We start from the raw sequence: 21,431 nt of genomic DNA, 5'->3' as shown, positions 1-21,431 counted from the left end.
CACCTAAAGGGCAAAACCCCTAGATTATATTAGAAATTAAAGAGTGTAATATAGATTGGGCATATCCTTTAGGATAAATGCTACCTAGACGCAACCGGTAGAGTTTTAATGTTGTTTATTAAGGATGTGGTTAAGGAGTACTATATTATATATAATCGCAGCCCTACTATATAAGGTGCGTTTAGTATACCTAATAATAGAAACCTAATATAACTAATGCGGTTTATTATAGTAGGATTAAAGAGGCTTAAGTGGGAAGAAGTGGATAAGCTAAAGGGAACGGAGTTTAAAGTACTGCTTAAGCTTAAAGAAGAAAACATCTAGCTAAAGAAAAAGGAATTTAATTATCTCTATAAGGATGCGAAGACTAACCTATTTAGAGTAATAGTAGATAAGAAATTCGGCGAACTGGCTATATTTTTCCGTATAGTTATTTTAACGTTTTAGATATATAGAGGGGAGTTAATACTCTGGTTTAACTAGCAAAAGCTTATTCTAAAGAACAGCTATTTTAAATTAGTTATATTATAGGCCGACCCTAATAATACTAAGGTGGCTATAATTATAGCTATAGAGGAATAAGTAAGGATAGAGCAGAGGCGCTAATATAAGGAACTTCTAGCTATATAGGAGGAAGATAGTAGCGATCTAAATACTAAACCCGAAATACCGAAACTTACCTAAGCTAAGTTATATACTAACGCAAAAACGGTAGTAAGCGTAGCCTAAGTTATCCAATACTGGGACTAGTAAGCCCCTATTATTATTAAGTCCAATAAGTTTAATAATAAACGCTTAAAAACTTAAAGTTATATACTTAAGGACCTAATTATTACTAAGTAAACTACTAACCCGCTTAGTAAGGAGTTTACTAATATGCTTAACTGCTATTTTTAACAGAATATAAAGTTCTTTAAAGCTAAAAAAATCTATAATTGCGTTTATAACAAAAAACGGATGGATAGTTTAGCGTGTAAGATTATTATTATTACTACTTGCTTACCTCTTATACTAGCTTATTAGTTTAATAGGCTATATAAAGAATACGGCGAAGATAAGGTGCTCTGCTATATAGCCGGTATGTTTAATATTAAGAAGGCTAAGGCTAGGCAAACCTTTAACACTAATAACTTTAAGTAGATCCTACTTTGCACCTTTATATTAATTAGGCTGGCTATTAACCTATAGCGCGTAAATTATACTATTATGGTTAAGCTAAGCCACAAGCTCTTAGAGGTAAAGTAACTATTTACTTAGATAGATTAATAAGGATAAACCGAGCCTGTTTACTATGGTACTATTATAGCTAATTAGAAGTTAAGTATTAAGTAAAGGATATTAAAGTTAACTAAATTTACGTTGTTACTGCAGAAGTTGGTATATAAGGAGAAGGCCGATTTAAGCTTAAAAGTAGGCTAAGGTAAAAAGGAAGATACTAAGACTATCTAATGCTAGTAACGATTGTAAGAGTATAATATAACTATAGATAGTTCTAAATACTATATATAGTTACTATATAGCAAAACCTGTTATAATTATATAGTGGCGTATATATAGGCTAAGGGACGTGTCTTTTAGTAACTTATAAGTAGTAGCGTAGCGTATATAGTAAACTTAGTTAACTAAAATATTTCTAGTATTATTATTTCTAAGAGAGTATTAAGCTGTATTATGGGACTAACATATATTGTTATAATTTGGCTTATAAGCGTACGCGTATATATAAGCACGGACCTAACCCCTAAGTAACGCGTATATATACTACCTTACCTCCTATATAGATCTTTACGTAATATTAATTATATACTTTTATCTTATACCTTAATAGTTAGCTCGTACTATAATAGTTAGCTTATATTATAATAAGCGGCTTATACTATAATAAGCTGCAGCTTGCAGCACTATTATTATTAAGGCAGCGTTTAGCCGCAAATTGCAGCATTATTATTAGTGGTATAGTATATAGCCGTAAAATGTAACTAAATGCGGCTAAATGCCGAAATTGCTAGATTAGCATAAACCTAACTTAAGATGCTAGTAAATTTTTTCGTAATGCTAGAGCCTTAGCGAGATTTTTATAGGGGTAGTAACTTTAATATTTATTAATAATATATAAAATATAAAATATTAAAATTATTAAAATTATACTTTTATGCATGCTTACTAATATTAATAAAGTATATATAAAATATAAAATTTATAAAATTTATACTTTTATATATGCTTAGTAATCTTATAGTTAGCATTTAGCTACTAAATGCTAGGAAATGCTAGAAATGCTAGGAAATGCTAGGAAATGCTAAAATAGCTAAAAAGTAAAAATAAATGCTAGTAAATTTTTTCCTAACGTAATTAAGAACTAGATATAGAAACTTATTAACTTTACCTCCCTTAAGCCTCCTTATAAGCCTCTTACTAGTAAATAGGTGTTTAAAGTTAAAAAGAGAAAGGATGGCAAGGTACTCCGCTATAAGGCTAGATAGGTTATTAAGGATATCTATAGTAGTATGGTGTTAACTACGACTAGACCTTTGCTGTGGTAGTAAAACCTATAGCTTTTAGAGCTCTATTCGCGATTACTGCCTACTATAATCTTAAAATTAAATAGATAAATATTAAAACCGCCTTTCTCTATAGACTAATTAATTAAGAACTCTATATTATTATGCTAAAAGGCTATAAAGAAGCCGGTAAAGTCTGCCGCCTTAAAAGGCCCTCTATAAATTAAAACAGTTACCTTAAATCTGGTATAAAAAGCTCTTAAAGTTTCTATTAGAAAAACTTAGACTTTACTATCTATATACAGGTTATCGTATATTCGCCACTAGTAAAGGATAAAAAGGTTTAATTATTTCTGCCTATATTAATAATACTAAAATTATCTATAAGGATATAGCGGTTAATTAGGCGAAAGTAGAGCTTAAAGCAGCCTTTTAAATAATAGATCTTAGGCTAATAAGCTTTTACTTAGGTATAATAGTTACGAAAGATTAAAGAAGAAGATTATACTTTTAACGAGCCTACCTTATTAAAGCTCTTAAACGTTTTAGATTATAAAAGGCTAATACCTTACTAGTATCTATAAAACATTTAATTAAGCTTATAGTTAATTAAGAAAATATTAGTAAGGACGATATTAGAAGATACTAGAGTATACTTAGTTTAGTTATATTTCCTATAATAGAAATAAGGCTAGATATTGCCTTTACGGTATTAACGGTAAGCCATTTCGCTTATAATTCTACCTCTACCTATATAACGGCCGTAAGGCTTATTCTTTAATACCTAGCTAGCTTACTTAATAAAGAAATTACCTATAAAGGCGATAAGAACCTAGACCTTATAATAATAATAATAATTCATTGCTTAACGTCCGATTCGGATCCCTATTAGGCCCACGCGGACTACTCCTTATATACATATGGGGAGAAAACTCTATTTAAGAAAACCCCGTAATCTATCTCCCCGCCTTTTAGGACTCGCCTATAGGGCGCCTACGAGGCGCCTACGAGTCACCTGTGGTGCTCCTACTACCTTACTTTTTAACCTCCTTAGGAACCACTGCTGCTGTAACAAGCCTATGGACGCGCTAGTATTATAAACTTTACTCTACTACTATAGAGTCATTAGGGGGCACCCGTTGCTCGCCCCCCTACCTTCTATTGCCATTTCCTTTATAACCTGGAACTAGTTTAGTACATTTTAGCTAATAAGCCACTGGGTAACCGCCTTAAGGCCTTTTTATATTAAGAGTAGTGTCTTATAGTTCTCTATGCTAGCTACTAAGAGCATTACTTCTTAGTTAGTATGTAAGGGGCATAGTAATATTACATGCTTTGGTGTCTATTTTGGCCAGCTATATTTATATCTTAGGCTACCTACTAGGACACCCACCTAGTAGAGCTAGTCTTTTAGTCCTATTACTCCTATTCTTAAGAGTATTACTATTATATTTTCTGCCTTTATTAGGCCTTCTTAGAGCCCTAAAGTGTTTACCCCCTATAGCGTTAACTATGCTATGGCTTGGGTTCTTCTTACCTTAGTTAACCTCTATACCTTTAACTCCCATATACCTCTCCAGCGTTAGTCTAGCCAGTATTACATTACAGTAGTTAGTTTCCTAGCGTTCTTTTATACTTTACTTTAGCTCTTTTCTCTCTCTTNCTNTTNTCCTTACTNGCCTCTTANNNGTCTCNCTTNCTCCTNTATATNGGCCTNGGCCCTANAGNAGNACTATTCTTNTTCTNCTTTCTTTACCTGTTTCTCTAATATATCTTCCCTACTTTAGGGTTATTAGTTTATTCTCCTATAAGGCGCCCTAGGGTCCCTCTATAGTTTATTTAGGCGTGTCTTAATATACTTTATAACATTAGAGTTATGTTCCTTTTACGCCCTTTATATTACAGCGGCTTTAATATATAGTTGTAGGGGGGGAATATTAGCTTCCTTCTTAAGCAGTGCTGTGGCTGTTCGCTTATATCCGCCTATTATACTCTAAAGGCAGGCTATTTAGACCTTTTAGAGTAGTTTAAGGAGTAATTTAGGGGGGCCTTTCTCAGATTCTCCAATAGCCCAAATACTGGACCTATACGTTATGGTTGGCCGGACAACTACTATATATAGTAGGCGTGACCTCTAGAAGTATGGGCCCTATGTAGAATTAACGATCCTAGATAATGCGATGTACTATACTTAGCCCTTATGGGCCGCTTAGGCCGTATATGCGCTCCACCAGAGCTTACTGTCTACCTATACTCCTAATATTCTTAGGCCCTAAACTAGCTAACCCCTAAAGCCTTAGATGCGAATTATATACTAGAGATCTGTAGATTAGTTACGTTTTCTTATAAAATAGATTAGCTAGTACTTCTCTAGTAAGAATTAGACTCTATATCGTCTTGCCTATTCTATATAGGTATTATAAGCTTTCTCTAGCGTTCTGCAATTCTCTACGGCTGTTAGCCCGTATATAATTAGGTTTGTGTTATTAACAAAGCCTATCCCCTAGGTCGCCCCTTCCTTAAAAAAGTTAAGTAGGTTGCTTATAAAGAAAAGGAAAAGTATAGGCGAGAGGGGTAATTCTTATAGTATTCCTGTTGTAACTATAATAGGGGGGCTTTAGTATCCGCTAAAGACCAGCAATGTTTCTTTTTGGCCTATAAACCCTTAAACAAATTATATAATCTATTCTAGGAAGCCTTTTACTCTAAGGATGTATAGGAGACGCTTATGGGGTATATTGTTGTAGGCGCCACTAATATCTAGGCTAAGCATTAATACTACAAAGTCCCTTCGCATCGCCTATACTGATTTAATGGTGGCAGTGAGTAGCGTAAGTGCTAATAGTGTTAAGCGGTTCTTTCTTACCCCCATTTAGCTTTATAGTAGTAGGGTATGTTCCTCTGCCGTGTCTACTATGCGGTCCGCTATTACCCTTTCTAAGATCTTGTTAAGGGTATTCTCTAAGGCAATAGGGCGGTAGCTCCCTGGAAATAAGTAGTCTGCTTTGCCTTCTTTGCGTAGGATAAACGTTGTTATAGCTCTTCTAAGTCTCGGGTAGTAGCCTATTATAAAGTATGCTCTAGCTATATCCGCAAGCTAAGGTGCTATTAGTGGTCCGCAGGTCTTTAGGGCTTCATTTGGGATCCTATCTGGTCCTAGTGCTGTGTTATTTAAAAGGCGGCTAATGGTTCTGGCCATTTCTTCGGTTGTCATGTCACTGTCAACCCTTAGGCGAGTCACCGGTGCTAACCTAAACCTTATACTAATTAGCTTTAGTAATACTAACTAGGGATAAAATAAAACTATAAGATGCTTTATATTAAACGGAGGACCAATTTTATAGAAATTAAAACTATAAGCTACCGTTTCGCTATTAATATGCTAATTAAAGTATACGGCTTTAATAGCTATAGTAAAAGAGGCTACGTGGCTTTAACTTTTACTTACTAAACTAGGCGTACTAGATTAGAACAAATAGTTTACTAGAATCCTAATTAAAACTAATAACTAAGCTATAAAAGCTTTGGCCGAAAATATAGTTTAATATAATTAAATAAAGTATATTAACATCTAGTTTTACTATATAAGAGATAAGATAAATAGTAATAGGATTAACCTTATATATATTGCTTTAATTAATATAGCGGCTGACGGCCTTACTAAGCCTCTCGCGGGTCCTTAGTTCTATACCTTCCTTAAACACCTTTAAATAGTACAGAAACTTAATTAACTATACTAGGCCTTAATAGGAAATTAGTACGCAATTAGTAGATCCTTAGAGAGTACGCTAGATAATGCCTTAAGGCCTTAAAATAAGTAATAGAACTTAACCTTAATCTACTAACCTACTACTTAAACCTGCTACCGAATCTAATAACTATAATATTAGGAAGGGCTTATACCGGTAAGAAGAATAAATATACTTTAAGAGAGATATAGGGCTTTTAAAGCTCTATAGGCAATATAGAATACCTATAGGGAGGTACTACTAAAATTTTTAAGAGACGTTTTATAAAGTAGGCGCTGCCTTTAGATATTAGGGAGGGCCTAACTCCTTATTAGACACTTATTCTACCTTAAAGGAGCTTTAGTAACCCTTATTAAGTAATCCTACACCCCTATATATAGTATATCTATCTATTATAGTTACGTAAAGGGATATTTAATTTTTGTATAATTGGGAGGCGTAGGGCTATAAGGTCGCTCTAGGGCTAGTTCTTAGTAGTTTTACTAGTTCCTAGCACTTAAATCTGCTAAGGATTTGCCCTAAAGCGGCCAGATATCCCTAACCGCAAGCCTATAGCTGCAAGATTATCTAACTATAGTGGTCGCATTAAGGCTAGCTCTTAGTAGTTTTGCTAGTTCCTAGCACCTACTAAAGAATTACCTTAAAGCGCTATCTATATATAATGTATACTAAGTATAAGGGATAGCGGGTAGGGAAAGCGAATTAGCCATATAGTAACTGCGTTTGATATTCGTAAATATTGCAGAAGGTCTTAGCATTATGCGTTGCTAAGGTAGATACTGCTAAGTAATATATAGACGCTAGTATCTATCTATCGCAGTCACGTAAGGGGATATTTAATTTTTGTATAATTGGGAGGCGTAGGGCTATAAGGTCGCTCTAGGGCTAGTTCTTAACAGTTTTACTAGTTCCTAGCACTCAAATCTGCTAAGGATTTGCCCTAAAGCGGCCAGATATCCCTAAGCAAAGCTCCTACGCCCAACAAGACATTACCACATTCTACTATATTCTACCAAATTCTACCACCTTATCGCATTCTGCCAAATTCTACCACCTTATCGCATTCTGCCAAATTCTGCCACATTATCGCATTCTGCCAAGTTCTGCCATATTATCGTATTCTGCTATATTTACTAGCGCCTTAACAGCCCTCTTAATATCTTAACCTACTACCTAGTAATCCTTACGCTAAAAGCGGTACACCACACTAGAAGTAAGAGTTAAGGCAACGGAGGTTAGTGGTCTTAGTCCTAATATATAGGCGAAAGGCTTCTAATAACTACTAACCTAGCTGCTGAATTTGCTAATATAAACACCCTAAATCTTTAGTAAACTGGGCAGCGCCCTAGCAGAAGAAGTAGTTTAAGTAACTACTTAGGTTAATCCCAGTAGCTACTAAATAAGAGGAAAGAATCTTACGAACCCCTAGAGAGGTAAAGGGTTTACCATTAAAACTAAATAAGGGAGAGTTAAGGGGTTAAGGGTCCCTATTAAATAGCTTTATTATAATAGCGACTAAGTATAATAGGCCGCCTACCGCCGCAATAGCGACGTTAACGCCCTAGTGTTACTTATCGGCTTTACTCTATTTAAGGTAGAATATTATCCTACTAGGCGTAAAGGTAATATTATATCAAGTGGCCTTTTTCGCTAGAAAGGTCGTTCGGTTCTTAAGCTCCGCTATAGTATATATAATCTCGCCTATCTGTAGAAATCTAGTAAATGTAAGGGTAAATATAGTATTAGTATTAACATCTAGTAGTAATAGGCCGTATATTACTACCTAAGCTAAAATATCCCTAGTAATAGGTTACTTATCCTTTTTTACTAAGGGAGAGATAGCAGCTACTCTAGTAAGTAATTGGTATACTATAGGATCCTTAAATACTATAATTAAGATACTATAATCTATATAGCGTAAGTAAATTGCGGAAATATAGGCTTATAAGGTTTCGGCCTTAAGCCTACCTATCTATAGCTAGGAGGTACTAAACGTGCGGTAGGTAATCCATTCGCCTAGTTTACGCGGCTTAGCTAGGTAGGGAGAGACTCCTTTAAGTACGCAGTATAACTCCTAGCTGTTAACTACTAAGGAATAGTTCCTATAGGTTACTGGCATAAGGCCATTTTAGAGAAGGAGTGTGTAGAGGTTAGATAGCGCGTTAATATTATCTTTAAAGTTTATAGGCGGTTATAAGTAGTCCGTTAGGTTTACGGCACCTATTAAAAACTTATTAGCTTTAGTAGTAATAAATTAAGGGCCTAGTATAGGCAGAACTAATAAATAGCCGCGGCCTAAAATTAAGATAGTATATTAGCTAAGCCATTTAAATCACCTAGGATCTACTTTACGGATATTGTAATATTATAAGCTATAGTAGCCAGCATAATCTTACGGAGTAATTTATTTACTATACTATAGATAACAGTCTTCTTAATGCTCTAGTAAACCACTATACTATTAGTGTAAATAGATAGCGCGCTATACTGCCAGTTAGTAGACTATAGATTAAATATATAAGTAATAGTATATATCTCTTTTAGATTAATATAGTCTACTTATTAACTAGGCTTAGGCAATATACTAAACGCCTAAGATTAAGGGAGGTTGGCTATATACCACTACCAGTTTTCCTTATGTTTAAGTTCCTTAAAAAAGTAAAAGCCGCCAAACCTAAACTAGGTAAAGGCGTTAGTAAAGAGATAAATATAGGTATATTTAATGTTGTTAAAGAACAATACCCTATTATTTATAGTAAGTAGGTTAAGCTAGACATATAAGTCACTTTGTAACTTAGTGCTAAATCGCCTAGGTTTATACTTATTTACTAGAGTCTTTGGTTAAGCAGTAATAAAGATCTAAAGAAATTTAGAGTAAGATTGACTAAGTTTAATTATATAGGCGTACTATATAAGGTAGCCCGTAAGCTACTAGGCTTAAAGGAACAATAATAAGCCGTATTAGAGTGTGGTAGTAACTTTCTTAATAGCACGTAATTATTTCTATAGTAATAATCACGTTTGCATTTATACGGTGTTAATAGTATATCCTAGAACTTTAATAATAGTTCCTATTATATCTTTGGAGCTATTTTAAGGGATACCTAAGGAGTTAGTAATAGAGATATAAGTCTAGGTAATAGCCGCTAAGTTGTTTAGGTTAGTAAGGATAAAGATAAAATTATCTAGGTAGTGTTCTACCTTATAAGGCAGTTATAAATAGAGTATTTAGTACAGGCCTTTCGCGAAGAGGTTAAATATAAGTGGCGTAGTTTAAAGACCAAAGGATAGGCAGCATTCTTAGTAGGTAACACCTTCCCAGAAGAAGCCTATTAATATTCTTACCCTATAAGATAAGGGGACTATACAGAACGCGTCTTTAATATCTCTTTTAAGTAGCAGACATCTATAACCTACAGAAATAACATAGGCTTAAATAGCGGTAACTATAGTGTATATTAGTGCTCTATATTCTTCTAGGATTGTGTTATTAACTAAAAATACTAGTAGAAAGGAGAGATCGTGAATTCGGCGGTATCCTCTATCCAATTTTAGCGCTAGGCCAAAAGGTAAGACTATAATAAGCCCTATCGCGATTCTAATATATCCTTTTTTAAGGTCTAATATTATCTTCTTAGAGATAAGGTCGGCGTTATTCTAAAAGGAGTTATAGTTCCTATAAGATCTTAGGGTAGGGATAGACTTAGCTCCTATCTTATAGCTATAGGTTAGAATACCTACTAAAATAGCTAGTAGATTACCTAGGTAGTTAAATAGAAAAAAGTGCCACGCTAAGATCCTTAGGGGCGATAGAGAGTAGTAGAGAGCCTTTATCTTTATAAAGGTAGAGAATAATAGTAACGTATTAGGCCTAGGTCCTAGGCGTATATTTAAAGTTAGTATTATTATTAGGCTAGACCCTACTTTATAAGGTTCGCCTTACTATTCCTAGGCGCAAGCTTTAGATAATACAGTATAATCTTTACCATACTTTAAGCACTTATATGGGTATTTGCAAGCTATATTATCGCAGCCTCTACTATTAAACCTATAGCAGGTATTAGAGGTATAGGAGGTATCCAACTTAGGTCTCTTTAAGGCGGCAAAGCCGATAGCACTAGATATTGTAAGGTATAGCGCTGTATACTAGGCTAGTATTTGCCAATTAGCGGGCTCTAGTTGGCCATTAGTTATTATAAAGGTATAATAGTCGAGTGCTAAGTCAAGTATATAACCTACCCAGATATACTAGGTTAATAAGGTATAAATTATATTTATTTAGAGAAGTATACTAGTAATAAGGTCTAGCGGGCATATATAGAGGGTGCTAGTAATAACCACGTAGTTAGTAAAACCTTTAAACTAAACACCTTTATCTACAAATAGCTTCCTATTTATCTTTGCCTTCCTTATAACTAGAGTACCATTCTTAATCCGTGTCTTATCGGCAATCTTAATTTAAGTAGTATAGACTTAAAGACGGGCGAGGTTTACTAAATTAAAGGTACCCTTAAAAATATCTAGGTAATCCCTTTTTATAACGCTAGGAAGGCGGAGTTTAAGCAACTTTACGCTAAGAGGGAGAGGCTTACTAAGGACATTAGCTGTAGTAGCTATTATAGTGGCCTATAAGGCCAAAGCGGCTAAGCCTAACTATAATTAAGCCATTCGAGCTAGGTGGTATTCATACTAGTAAGCCTCCTTCGCTAGGTAGGCTTCGCGCTCTTCCTTATACTTCTAAATCTCCCTTTTATCTCAGGCTTGTTCCCTTTACTCTTTAGCAATTTCGCGCTCTTTTACGGCAGTGGCGCGTATATTAGCCTTAGACGGCATTATAGAACTAGTAGAGGAGGGTATAGCGGTTATAGACAATGGTGTAGTTAAGGTAGGTCGTCCAGGTAGGTTTGCTTATTAGGATTATACACGCATATAAATCTCCCAGTTAGTTATAAGCGGTAATAGCGTTATAAAATAATTCTTAAACGAATAGATGATGAATATATAATGAATATTAATAAGTCTAGCAATATTAAAAGCGAATTAGCCACGTAGTGACTGCGTTCAATATTCGCGAATATTGCAGGAGGTCTCAGCATTGTGCGTTGCTGAGGTAGATGCTGCCAAGTAATATATAGACGCTAGTATATAGCGATATCGTTAACTAAGCTTAAGGGAGGGTGTTAGAAAACAAGCCCGCAATAATATCACGTGATAAGACTTATAGAAGAAATATCTTGGCAGGAATCTAACCAATTAGACAACTTTAACTATCGGTCAAAGTTCCTTAAAATCTCTTTAACTACCTATATAGAAAATAAGCAATATATAGAGTTTTAGCCCCATAACCTTATATTCCAACAAGAGATAACTATTAATCTAAGGTAGATTAGAAGATAAAGAATAAGGACTCTATCTATTTAAACTAGCTCTAAGGAGCCATATATATATATAAGGAAGGTATAAGCAACAGGAATAGGGTAGTAGGCAGCTAAAACAAGGAGTCCGATTTTGGTCGATAGAAAGCTACTAGGTAGGATTTAAACAAGTAAGAATATATCTAATTCTTCGGATATTAAAATGGCTAAAGACACTATAGAGAGTATAGATAGCGACTTAGACAAGCAGTTGCCCTATAAGAACACCTAGGGGATAGGTAAGGCATATAGAACTGTGTTTCTAAGGATCTAGGAAACCAACATGGCAAACCTAAGGGAATTCTATCATTGCATATAGTGCAGTGCTTTAAGCTATAGTGAAGTCGAAATAGTCACGAAGATTTGACGCAGATACTCCCGGTAATTATATAGGATTGTCAAATGCTATACTAACGGCTCTCAGGTATAATGCTGTATTCCAACCACTCGACATCCTCGTGACATGCTACTTTGGTTCCACTTCGAGCAATCAAGCCCATTCCATCCCAAGCCGCTGGAAGAACGAGAAGAGTGAGCCCTTTGGCACATGTCCGGCATATCTGGCTTGCCACGCCGCGGCGAATGACCCTAGATTCCTCCCATTAGCATTAATTCATAGTCTGAGCGGAAATTTTTACTTACCTTCAATAGGTCCAAGCTCGCCAAACCCTAGTGCCTCAATGGCCCAAGGCGCTAGAATGACCAAAATTCCCAATGCAACAAGGATAAAGATAATCGGATGGTTCTTTACGAATTCCACAGCCGCGCCGGTTGCCTTATCGAAAGCATCTTTCATTGCTTGGCCCATCGGAGCTCCATTCTTAAGAGCAGTTTCGAGTCCACCTAGTATTGCCTTCGCAATGTTCTCGGTCCATCCACACTCTGCCACAATATTTTGAATCTCTTGGTCGAGTTTGTGGCCGGCCTTTTCAGCATTATAGAGGGTGCTAAGGACGTCGGCCGCAATATCCTGATTTGTGCGTCCTGCCTTGTCCGTGAAGTGATCCTCACTATCATATCCGGTTTGCCCGTTTAGGCACTCTACCACTGCTCTGATGAGGGCATCCATGTTTTGTATGAATATAAGTTGGCCTGGGAAGTATATTGATCGGAACGATATAGGTCAGACTTTGCTAAATGACGGTAAGTAGGCTCGCAAAACCGATATGGAGGTTGGGAAAGAAATACCTCTACCTCAGTGAGCGGCGTAGTCTTTTCGGATACGAAGAGAGTCGTGGCACGGTTAGAAAAGGATCTCGCAGGTTCCGCCGCATTCACTTGTGTTACTGCGCCTTGTAAAATTCAGCCTTAGGGGCATTCTCAAGTTTCATCCAGCAACGCCGCATGAATTCATTAACCAACGACAAGAGACGATAGATTAGCAATCTCGTCTCATCATCGACTGAGACAGCATGGGTGTTTTATAATAGTTGTTGTGAACCAATCGCTTAGCACATTGGGCGGCTACTACCTTTTGTAAATTGAGCCGCACGCAGACACCCGTTTTAAGTAGCAGAGCTTTAGGCTAAATATTATATATTTATATATAATATAGTATTTGTCTTGCTATTTTATTTACTAATCTTATAAAACAACTTATTTTTAGTGGCTGTAGAAGCATTTTGTAAAACAAGTGTATGCGTGCGGGTGGCTCGCTTATTTTGCTGCAGCCTTACCCAGCATACAGGCGTTTCCATCTACATTACATTCCAAATACTAGTGCGTTAGAACGAAAATCTACTCAAATGCAGGTAGGCTTTCAAAAAGACATGCCATGGGACGTGTAGTGTAGTAAAACTGGAATATCCCGAAAGCTAGAGGAAAGCCTGAATAGGTGATTATATTCAACGGAAGCTTAGTCGTTTACGAAATGCATTAGAATCCTTGGCATGCCGATCCCCCATTTTTGCGCCTAACCTTACGTGCAAAACCGTGAGATAGCCCATTTCCCACATTAAACGCGCCTTATTGTCGACATAACTCCCTACCATTAGTTAGTAAGTTGAAGCCGACGGCTTCGTCAGTAATATAGCTAGCTGGCTCCGCGAGTTTAAAGTATACTATAGGCAGCAAAAGGCCGCTATAGCGGCGAATGCCCTTACGGTCCTGGTAGGAGGCTTTACGCGTATATAGAAGATATATAAACTAGGTAGGAAAAGGCGTTTTCTATAGTAATTTAATATTAGACAATCTTTAGCAAGTACTTATAGCGATATTAAAGGCTATAGTTAACTCCTCTAGCCCTTAAACCTTAATACTACGCTTAAACTGCTCCAATTAACGCCGTAAACGCTCCATCTTAGCCTATTCTATATATATTCCTTCTACGGCATATTAAAACTACTGCTGGGCGAAGGAATTGCACCTACTCTCGCGGATAGCTTACTTAAGAAACTCACTATAATTACGGTAAAGTTCTTAAGTATATAGGTGCCAGTAATAGATCTATGCCTTTAAGACGGCCTATATAAGCTTAATTAGATTAAAGTCTAGTAAGTATAGCGGTATATAGTGAATAATATAACCCTCCTCTTTAATAGCAGCCGGAATCCGCGCGTTAATATAAACTGGAAGGTTATTTATTATAATTACTATAGTCTAATTTAGATATTGCTTATAAAGCGTAGGAAATGGGTAGCCGTATAGCTACCTAACAAAGTTATTAATCTTAAAGTAGTTCTTATAGGCTTAATAGCAAACCTAGCTATTAATTATTATAGCTACGCAGATACTCTAAGTATTACCTCTTTAAAGATCGCCCTTATAGCACACCTTCTTACTAATTAGAGCTCGCCCTTTTATCTACTAGCTGGTCTTTTTATTAAAAATAGCCTTATTAAGGAATACTATAATATCTACTAAAAACTGCCTTATATTATTATAATAAAGCTCCCTTAGCTATAAGTTATAGCCCTATACTATATATCTAATTGCCTTTCTTAACTACCCTTCCTTTTTAAGATATGGTAGATTATAGTACTAGTAATATTAAGATTATATTTATAATAGAGCCAGTACTAAATTTTATCTAGATATTTCTAACTATTATAAAGTAGGAGTTTAAGGAGAGCCTCTCTATTGGCCTCTACTAATACTATTAGCTGGCCGGCCTTCTATATATAAGGCCTAATAGGCTAGCTATACTGTATCCCTTAACCCGTCAGCGTCCTACGTTATCGATAAGACATGGTCCGTGCATAGAACAACAAAGCAGAGCGAGGGCGGCAAAGACTCTTTACGGCTGCAACATTTACAGGATTCCGTTCTGCACAAAGACGATATACTAGCAGCCTTATATTAACTAACTTAATATTGGGAATTAAACCTATATAGGGCTCCTGCAAAAGGGGGGTCGGGTATTAGGGACTTTGAATATCTCAGCACGACCAAATATCTAAGCTACATGATTGGCCAGTTCTTATCGATAACGTAGGACGAAATTTGACGGGTTAAGGGATAAGGTTGCGTTTAGTATTATATATAATAGCTTAACTAATATATAGCTGTTCTATAATAGTATCTAGCCGCTAGCCTAATTTAAGTAGACGGAGTTAATAGGAGGTACTATAATATTAGGAAACGCGTTAAGATAGGGTAAATAGTAGGGCGACGTCGGCTTTAACTTACTAACTAATAGTAGGGAGTTATTTCGACAATAAGGCGCGTTTGATGTGGGAAATGGGCTATCTCACGGTTTTGCACGCAAGGTTGGGCGCATCGGCATGCCAAGGATTCTAATGCATTTCGTAAACGACTACTCCAAGTCCGAGAAAGGAAATGATTTTGAAGACTTTGAAGAGACGTAGGTTGCGCACCCCAGATCATTGCTTCAATTAGCCAACATCCAAGAAGAAAACCCCACGCTCCTGCCCCGCAGTCCATTGGAGGATGCTTCCCGGACCATGATGGCCCCTTAGCTAATCATCATTGAGACTGTTCAGAGTCAGACGAACTCTGAGACGAAATAGAGAATATCCGCGGAGGAATCTCTCCTTTGGAACAATTTGCAGATGCAATACTTTCAAATGAGTCCATGCTTATTATAATATAACCCGTATTAAGAATAGCCACAAAGGCGCCGATTGATATTCTTTGAGCAACAGTAAAAGTGCTTTGCACCGTCGTGGCTCAAGCCCAAATCAGATAGTGTCATTTGAGGGGGCCACAATCTTAAGGGGGGATAGCCACTTTATTCTGCCGACCCCGCACAGCGAGTCAACGATAATAAGTCGAAGGGCCTTCAATCCACTAAAGTCTATCCGGAAAGCCTGATAGATTTGAAGGTTTTATTAAATAAATTTTCCATATACCTCTGCGAGAAATCCGTAGGTAATGGCAAATTTGAAGAGCATGTCTAAGAGTGAATGACGCTTAGTGATGAATGATGCAAAAGCTTCTAGAGGAGTTTTCAGATACTCTGGGAATATTAAACGAACTAAGCTCATCTCCTTATGGATTACTCTTAGGTATCTCTGGGAAGGGAGTTCTACTAATGGTGGAGCCTGCTTTAGTTGAGCCTAATTTTAATGGAAATTTTACACATCCCATCTTCAGCAACTCTAAATCCATTCCGACCTCGCTGTAAGAATATCTTACCTAGGCGTGCCAATCACGAGTCCCATCACTCTCCGATATCCTCAGTACCACATCCACATCCTAGTCTTTGGCTAGCTCTGTATTTTCGGCCTCGTTTTAGCAAGCTTCGCCACTCAAACATGGCATCTCATTCTTACCCAAGGCGCAATGTATAGCACTAGCTAAGTTATCTGTTACACCCTTCCTCATTATGTTGAACAACTAGTTTAGTACACGACGAGATTTAGCGTATGGAATTCTCTTCGGTGCCTCAGGAGTAGGAGTCTCCGGCCTTATTATCCCCTTTCTCCTAGAAATACTGCTCGCATGTTTCGGCTTCAGAATCACGTCGCATATCTATGCTGCTGCCACAATTGCAGTCTCCGGCTCTAGAATGTTCCTCGTGAGACCACGGATTCCCGTACACCTGCAGAACACTCTACTCTCCACCAACGACTCCAAGCCCGCCAATACAATTTCCTCCCGAATCCTATGACTTTCATTTTCGGCTTCAGCGTCCTGCAGCAAGGCCTGGCTTTCCCACCACCACCCACTTCCCTACCTTCTTACACGCGTGCACTCGCTCTTGCACCGTCCACTGGCGACATGTTGCTAGCGTTGAATTCGCTAGCCCAAGTAACAGGCCAGATCATGCTCGGCCATTTCTCCGACACTATGGGCATCCACATCCCCCACACTATAGCATGGCTGGTCTCTGGACTAGCTGTGCTGCTTCTCTGGGGTCCTGCCACAGGTCTTGGAAGCCTGGCGGCTTTTGCGGCACTCTGGGGGCGCGTTTGCTGGCCCGTACAGCGTGTCGTGGACGAAAATTGCTGCGGGAATGAGCGAGCGAGAGGAGGATGCGGCGGGTGCAACTATGACGCTGTATTCTTAGTTCAGCTTTGAAAGGGGCCTATCGGACATCCTTGCTGGGCCTATTAGTTCGGTTTTGTTGGGCGATGAGGTAGGTCTGGGCTTGTATGGGCTTGGAAAGTGGAAAGGCGTGGTGGTCTTTTAGGGAGTAGTGTTGTTGTTAAACCCGACCGAAGGGTCAGCATGGTTTTGGGAGCGGTGGAGGGGAATTAGAACGTGAGGTGAAGCCCTTAACCGCTAAAATTCGTCCACACGTTATCGATAAGGACTTACCAATCAAATCAATGCATTAAAATCGCCGTGCCTAGGATTATCCCTTAACCCGCTGAGATGGGCTCAACGTTATCGATAAGGATCTAGCCAATAGGAGGCTCTCTCTCAGCTCTCCGTGATGGAATGTTGCTGCACGGGCCTGAAAACTGGCCCGAGCGTTGTCCACCAGCGGGTTAAGGGATACAGCTGATGTCGAGAGGTTCAAAATCGGGCAACAGCCAAGACCCCGGGGGAGGCTTTTTTGAGACACGATTTGCTGAACAAGGTCTATATCATTAGGAGTACAATCGGAAGGTATAGTTGATAGTTTGCGTTGATCAAAATCTATACAGCCTATACGCGTTGTTCTGATCCTGGTGTTCCGCACTGACCACTTGATTTACGGACGTTTGGCGGGTTGAGGGATACAGTAGTAGCGCAGCCCGCTGCCGTACACCAGCGGACACCAGGATATCCTTCGGCAAAAATTCTTGAGCATCAAGAAATCGTTTGGAAATAATCCAGCAACAAGAAACTGTTCCCTCCTTACTTGTGTTTTGCATGCAAATGTTTCAGCCATGGTGATGTGTCTGTGGTGTTGTTCGCTGTGGCTAGTAGCTCCCCAGCCTCATCTTTCGCATCCGAAGCCCCAGCCCTCCAATTAAGCAGGGAGCACCCGACCACCAACCACCGCATACAAGAGCCTACAGCTCGCCTTATAATTCCGATATGTTATTCCTTAACATACCACCACTCTCTTTATCATTCCACGGACGAGCGTCATGACCCTTGAGCCCCCTCTCACCCTCAAGCATACCAACGGTAAGCTCTGATTTCCCTTTACTTTGATCACAGCAGCTAATCAGGCTATCCCATGCAGTGAGCCGTCCCCAATTACTACACTCGGACTCCAAGCAGAGCATTACCGCCTCTGAGGACTATTATTCCTTCTCCGAGTACGCCTCGAGCGAAAGCGATGATCGATCGAAACTCACTGTCCTCCGATACCAAACACCACCGTCTCGATTCAGGTCTCCCGAACAGAGTCATGAGCATGTGCAGTCAGAAGCTACATTACCTTCGATGAGAGCAGAGAAGAATAGACAGCCATTACCTACTGTTCTTGCGACCCCACCTGTGCCTACGCCCGCGCTGGGAACCGTCACTTTCGACGACAAGCCGACAATTCGCAAGCCAGTGCCAGCATTTTCATCTTCAGGCGACGATAAACCCGAGCTGAGAGACAGCAAATTCTCCCACCTAAATCTGCCAATGGACTCAGAATCGCTTGCCACCACACCAGGAATGGACCAAACTCCTTATATTCGTTTTGCGATTGACCAGCTTACTCGGGATGAGGAGGTGCGAGGATCAAGACAATACGCGCTGGGTAATGATAATGATTACCCTGTGGAAAGGATAATATCAGATGAAGGATTAGGCTACACAGAGAGTGAACAAGAGCTACAACGCAGAATGTCTCAGAGACCTCCACCTCGGCACCCAAAGCATACTGCAAACCGTAAAAATCGATCTCCAGGTAAGAGACAGCAAATCCCTTCCTGTGGACCTCAGATACTAACATTCCCAGTTCAACGAGATACCTTCGTACCATTCCATCCTCCCAGAGACTCCCTTCAACACCCTCCCCTCGACTTTACACCCGGCATTCTTCGATCGTTATGGCTCGGACTCTTCATCCTCCTCTGCGCCCTTATGCTCACTGGGCTCATTTTTTGCGCCGTATATTCCAACCAAAATCAAGGCCTTTGGAATTACATAGCATTCGGGGATAACCGATATTTCGTTTTTGAGTACTTACCAACCATCTTCGGCATTATAATCCTAATGTGGCTATTCCAAATCCAGATAGCCTTGCAACGAATTGTACCTTTTATCGGAATGGCGTCCAATTCGGCTCGTCCGCGTACAGAAGCCATCTTTCTTGAAATATACCCCACACAATTCCTCATTCCAAGACTTGAGTATTTCCGATCTGGGCAGCCACTCATCGGAGTATGCTACTTAATATTTTGGCTTTTTCTATGGACTGTCCCCCTCCTTGCATCTTCCTTCAACGTGCGGTATGACCATGACACTGGCCACTGGAGATGGATTGCGGTTCAGGGTGTCATCTGGACCACGATCGTCCTCTACATACTTTTAATACTCGCATTAATTGCATTGGGCGTGTTCCTTTTCCGAAAGCAGACAGGGCTGAAGTGGGATCCCCGTTCACTAGCGGACATTGTCGCGCTGCTTGAGCGATCCAACGTTATGAATGACTATAATGGCTCGGAGACATTTATCGAGCCAGAATTTCGACAACGCCTTGCCAATCGCAGTGACAGACTTGGCTACTGGAACACCTCGAGACGACCAAATGACATCTTCTATGGAATCGGTGAGGAGGGCGGAGCAACCAGACGGTACTCGATCGAGCAGGGCCGAATCCGGGAAAAGGCTCCTGAGCGGCTCTATCCTGGCCCGTCAGGCAACATCGAGAGCGAGCGCGGCGCTGGGGATTTCTCTATCCGCATGGATATCCGGTCCCCGGGCGTGAGGCTAAGGTATCTACCATGGTATCTTAGAGACACCTTTGTTGTGGCATGGATTGTCATTGCTATCATCCTTCTCATCGCATTTTTCGTCGTCAGTTTTGTGAACAGCGCAGCTAAGGACGGCTTTCTGCCGCAGGTATCTGCTGCTGCAAATTCTGGTAAGTCTTCTAACGCACTCGAACCATTCTAAAACTCTTGCTAATAGTGAGCAGCCGGCTTCTCTCCATCCAACTTCCTCTTCTCCTTCGTCCCTGCTGTAATCGCACACTTCCTCTTCCTATCATTCCTATCCCTCGACTACACTTTCCGCGTCCTCCAACCTTATGCCGCGCTCTCTTCTCCCGGCGGTGCGACAGCCGAAACCTCACTCCTCGCGGACTACCCTTGCCGATTCCCGATCTCTGTCACCCTCTCTGCCCTCATCAACCGGCATTTCCGCGTCGCTTGCCTCTCCTTTATCTCCCTTGCCACAGCCACCCTCCCCATTCTCGCCGGCGGCTGCTTCTGGACGCAGTTCTATCCTGGCACAACTACCGTCCGCGTTTCCGCCCAACTCACAGGATACCATGCTCTTTGTTTCTTCCTTGCTCTATACGCCATATCGCTCTTTGCTCTTATTCCAGGCCGCCGGCGCTGCGCTCTGCCACACCGCTCTAGCAACTTGGCTGAAACAATCAGTTGGGTCTACCAGAGCCAAATCGTCGCCGACCGCGCTTTCGCGCGCCCCCAGACCAAGGCGGAATTAGTCACCCGCCTCATGGGCGCCGAGTACGCGGAGCGCCCGTGGACCCACAGCCTCACCGCCCTCGTCACACCCTCCCGCCGCAACTTGAACACCGATGACGCCGCCGGCTCTACCACCCAGGTCACAGAGAAAGGCAGAGGCAAGCAGCGCGTCCCCGTAGAAGCAGAAGTCAGCGCGGACAAGCGCATCTCGTTGCTAGACCCCGGCGCCATACGATACGGCTTCGGGATCCACGTTGGCCGAGACGGACTTGAGCATCTCGGAATCGATCGAGTCAAGCGCGGCGGTGAGAGGGTCGGGCGCGAAATGGTGATTTTCGAGGAGCAGAGGCGGAGTTGGCGCGCCAGCGTGTAGTCTGCCGCATCCCCGAGGGCGAGTTTCTCTTCATGCCCTTTTCCATCATCTTCTTTTTCCATCTTGATCAGCATTTTAGCGTCATTGTTACGGTTCACGGGTTCACAGCATCTGAGCGTTATTACACGATAGAAGAAAGTTTGAGCAATGGCGTTTACGAACTTGCCTGCGTAGCAGCGCCTGGCAGCTTTATGTATTTATTCATGGGTACGGGTATATGGGTATGGATATTGGTTGGGATGTCGGGCGGAGCTGCTTTTATAGGCTCTTGTAATGTATTTACGGAGAAGACGTCTGGGACATGCCAGAACGTATGGAGCTACGCTTGAATGGAACCATGAAGTTGAACATCTAAACTATTTACACCGTCCTTAGTGATGCGAAAACGCATAATTGGAAGTTGTCAG

General features: G+C 40.0%; 3 protein-coding genes across 3 annotated transcripts; 2 read left to right on the top strand and 1 right to left on the bottom strand.

Annotated features, from left to right (window-relative positions):
- Positions 1-12,154: 12,154 nt before the first annotated feature.
- On the bottom strand, positions 12,155-12,733 carry K441DRAFT_686498 (uncharacterized protein; the record flags this gene model as incomplete). Its single annotated transcript, XM_067651993.1, has 2 exons — positions 12,155-12,252; positions 12,307-12,733. 2 exons carry the CDS (start codon positions 12,731-12,733, stop codon positions 12,155-12,157), a joined length of 525 nt encoding a protein of 174 aa, XP_067505143.1.
- A 3,668-nt stretch (positions 12,734-16,401) lies between these two features.
- K441DRAFT_658361 (uncharacterized protein) lies at positions 16,402-17,311 on the top strand. The gene has a single exon (XM_067648336.1). It carries the CDS (start codon positions 16,732-16,734, stop codon positions 17,143-17,145), a length of 414 nt encoding a protein of 137 aa, XP_067505142.1. The 5' UTR covers positions 16,402-16,731; the 3' UTR covers positions 17,146-17,311.
- A 742-nt stretch (positions 17,312-18,053) lies between these two features.
- Positions 18,054-21,373, top strand: K441DRAFT_695602 (uncharacterized protein). Its single transcript, XM_067652823.1, has 4 exons — positions 18,054-18,186; positions 18,245-18,904; positions 18,956-20,083; positions 20,138-21,373. The coding sequence occupies exons 1-4, from the start codon at positions 18,147-18,149 to the stop codon at positions 21,022-21,024; spliced, it is 2,715 nt and encodes a 904-aa protein (XP_067505141.1). The 5' UTR covers positions 18,054-18,146; the 3' UTR covers positions 21,025-21,373.
- The last annotated feature ends 58 nt before the right edge of the window (positions 21,374-21,431 follow it).

The sequence above is a fragment of the Cenococcum geophilum genome (genome assembly GCF_001692895.1).
Source record: "Cenococcum geophilum 1.58 unplaced genomic scaffold K441scaffold_16, whole genome shotgun sequence".
NCBI classification, from domain to species: Eukaryota; Fungi; Ascomycota; class Dothideomycetes; order Gloniales; family Gloniaceae; genus Cenococcum; species Cenococcum geophilum.
The sequence above is the reverse complement of the archived record's forward strand: the minus strand, read 5'-3'. Positions and strand labels throughout refer to the sequence as shown.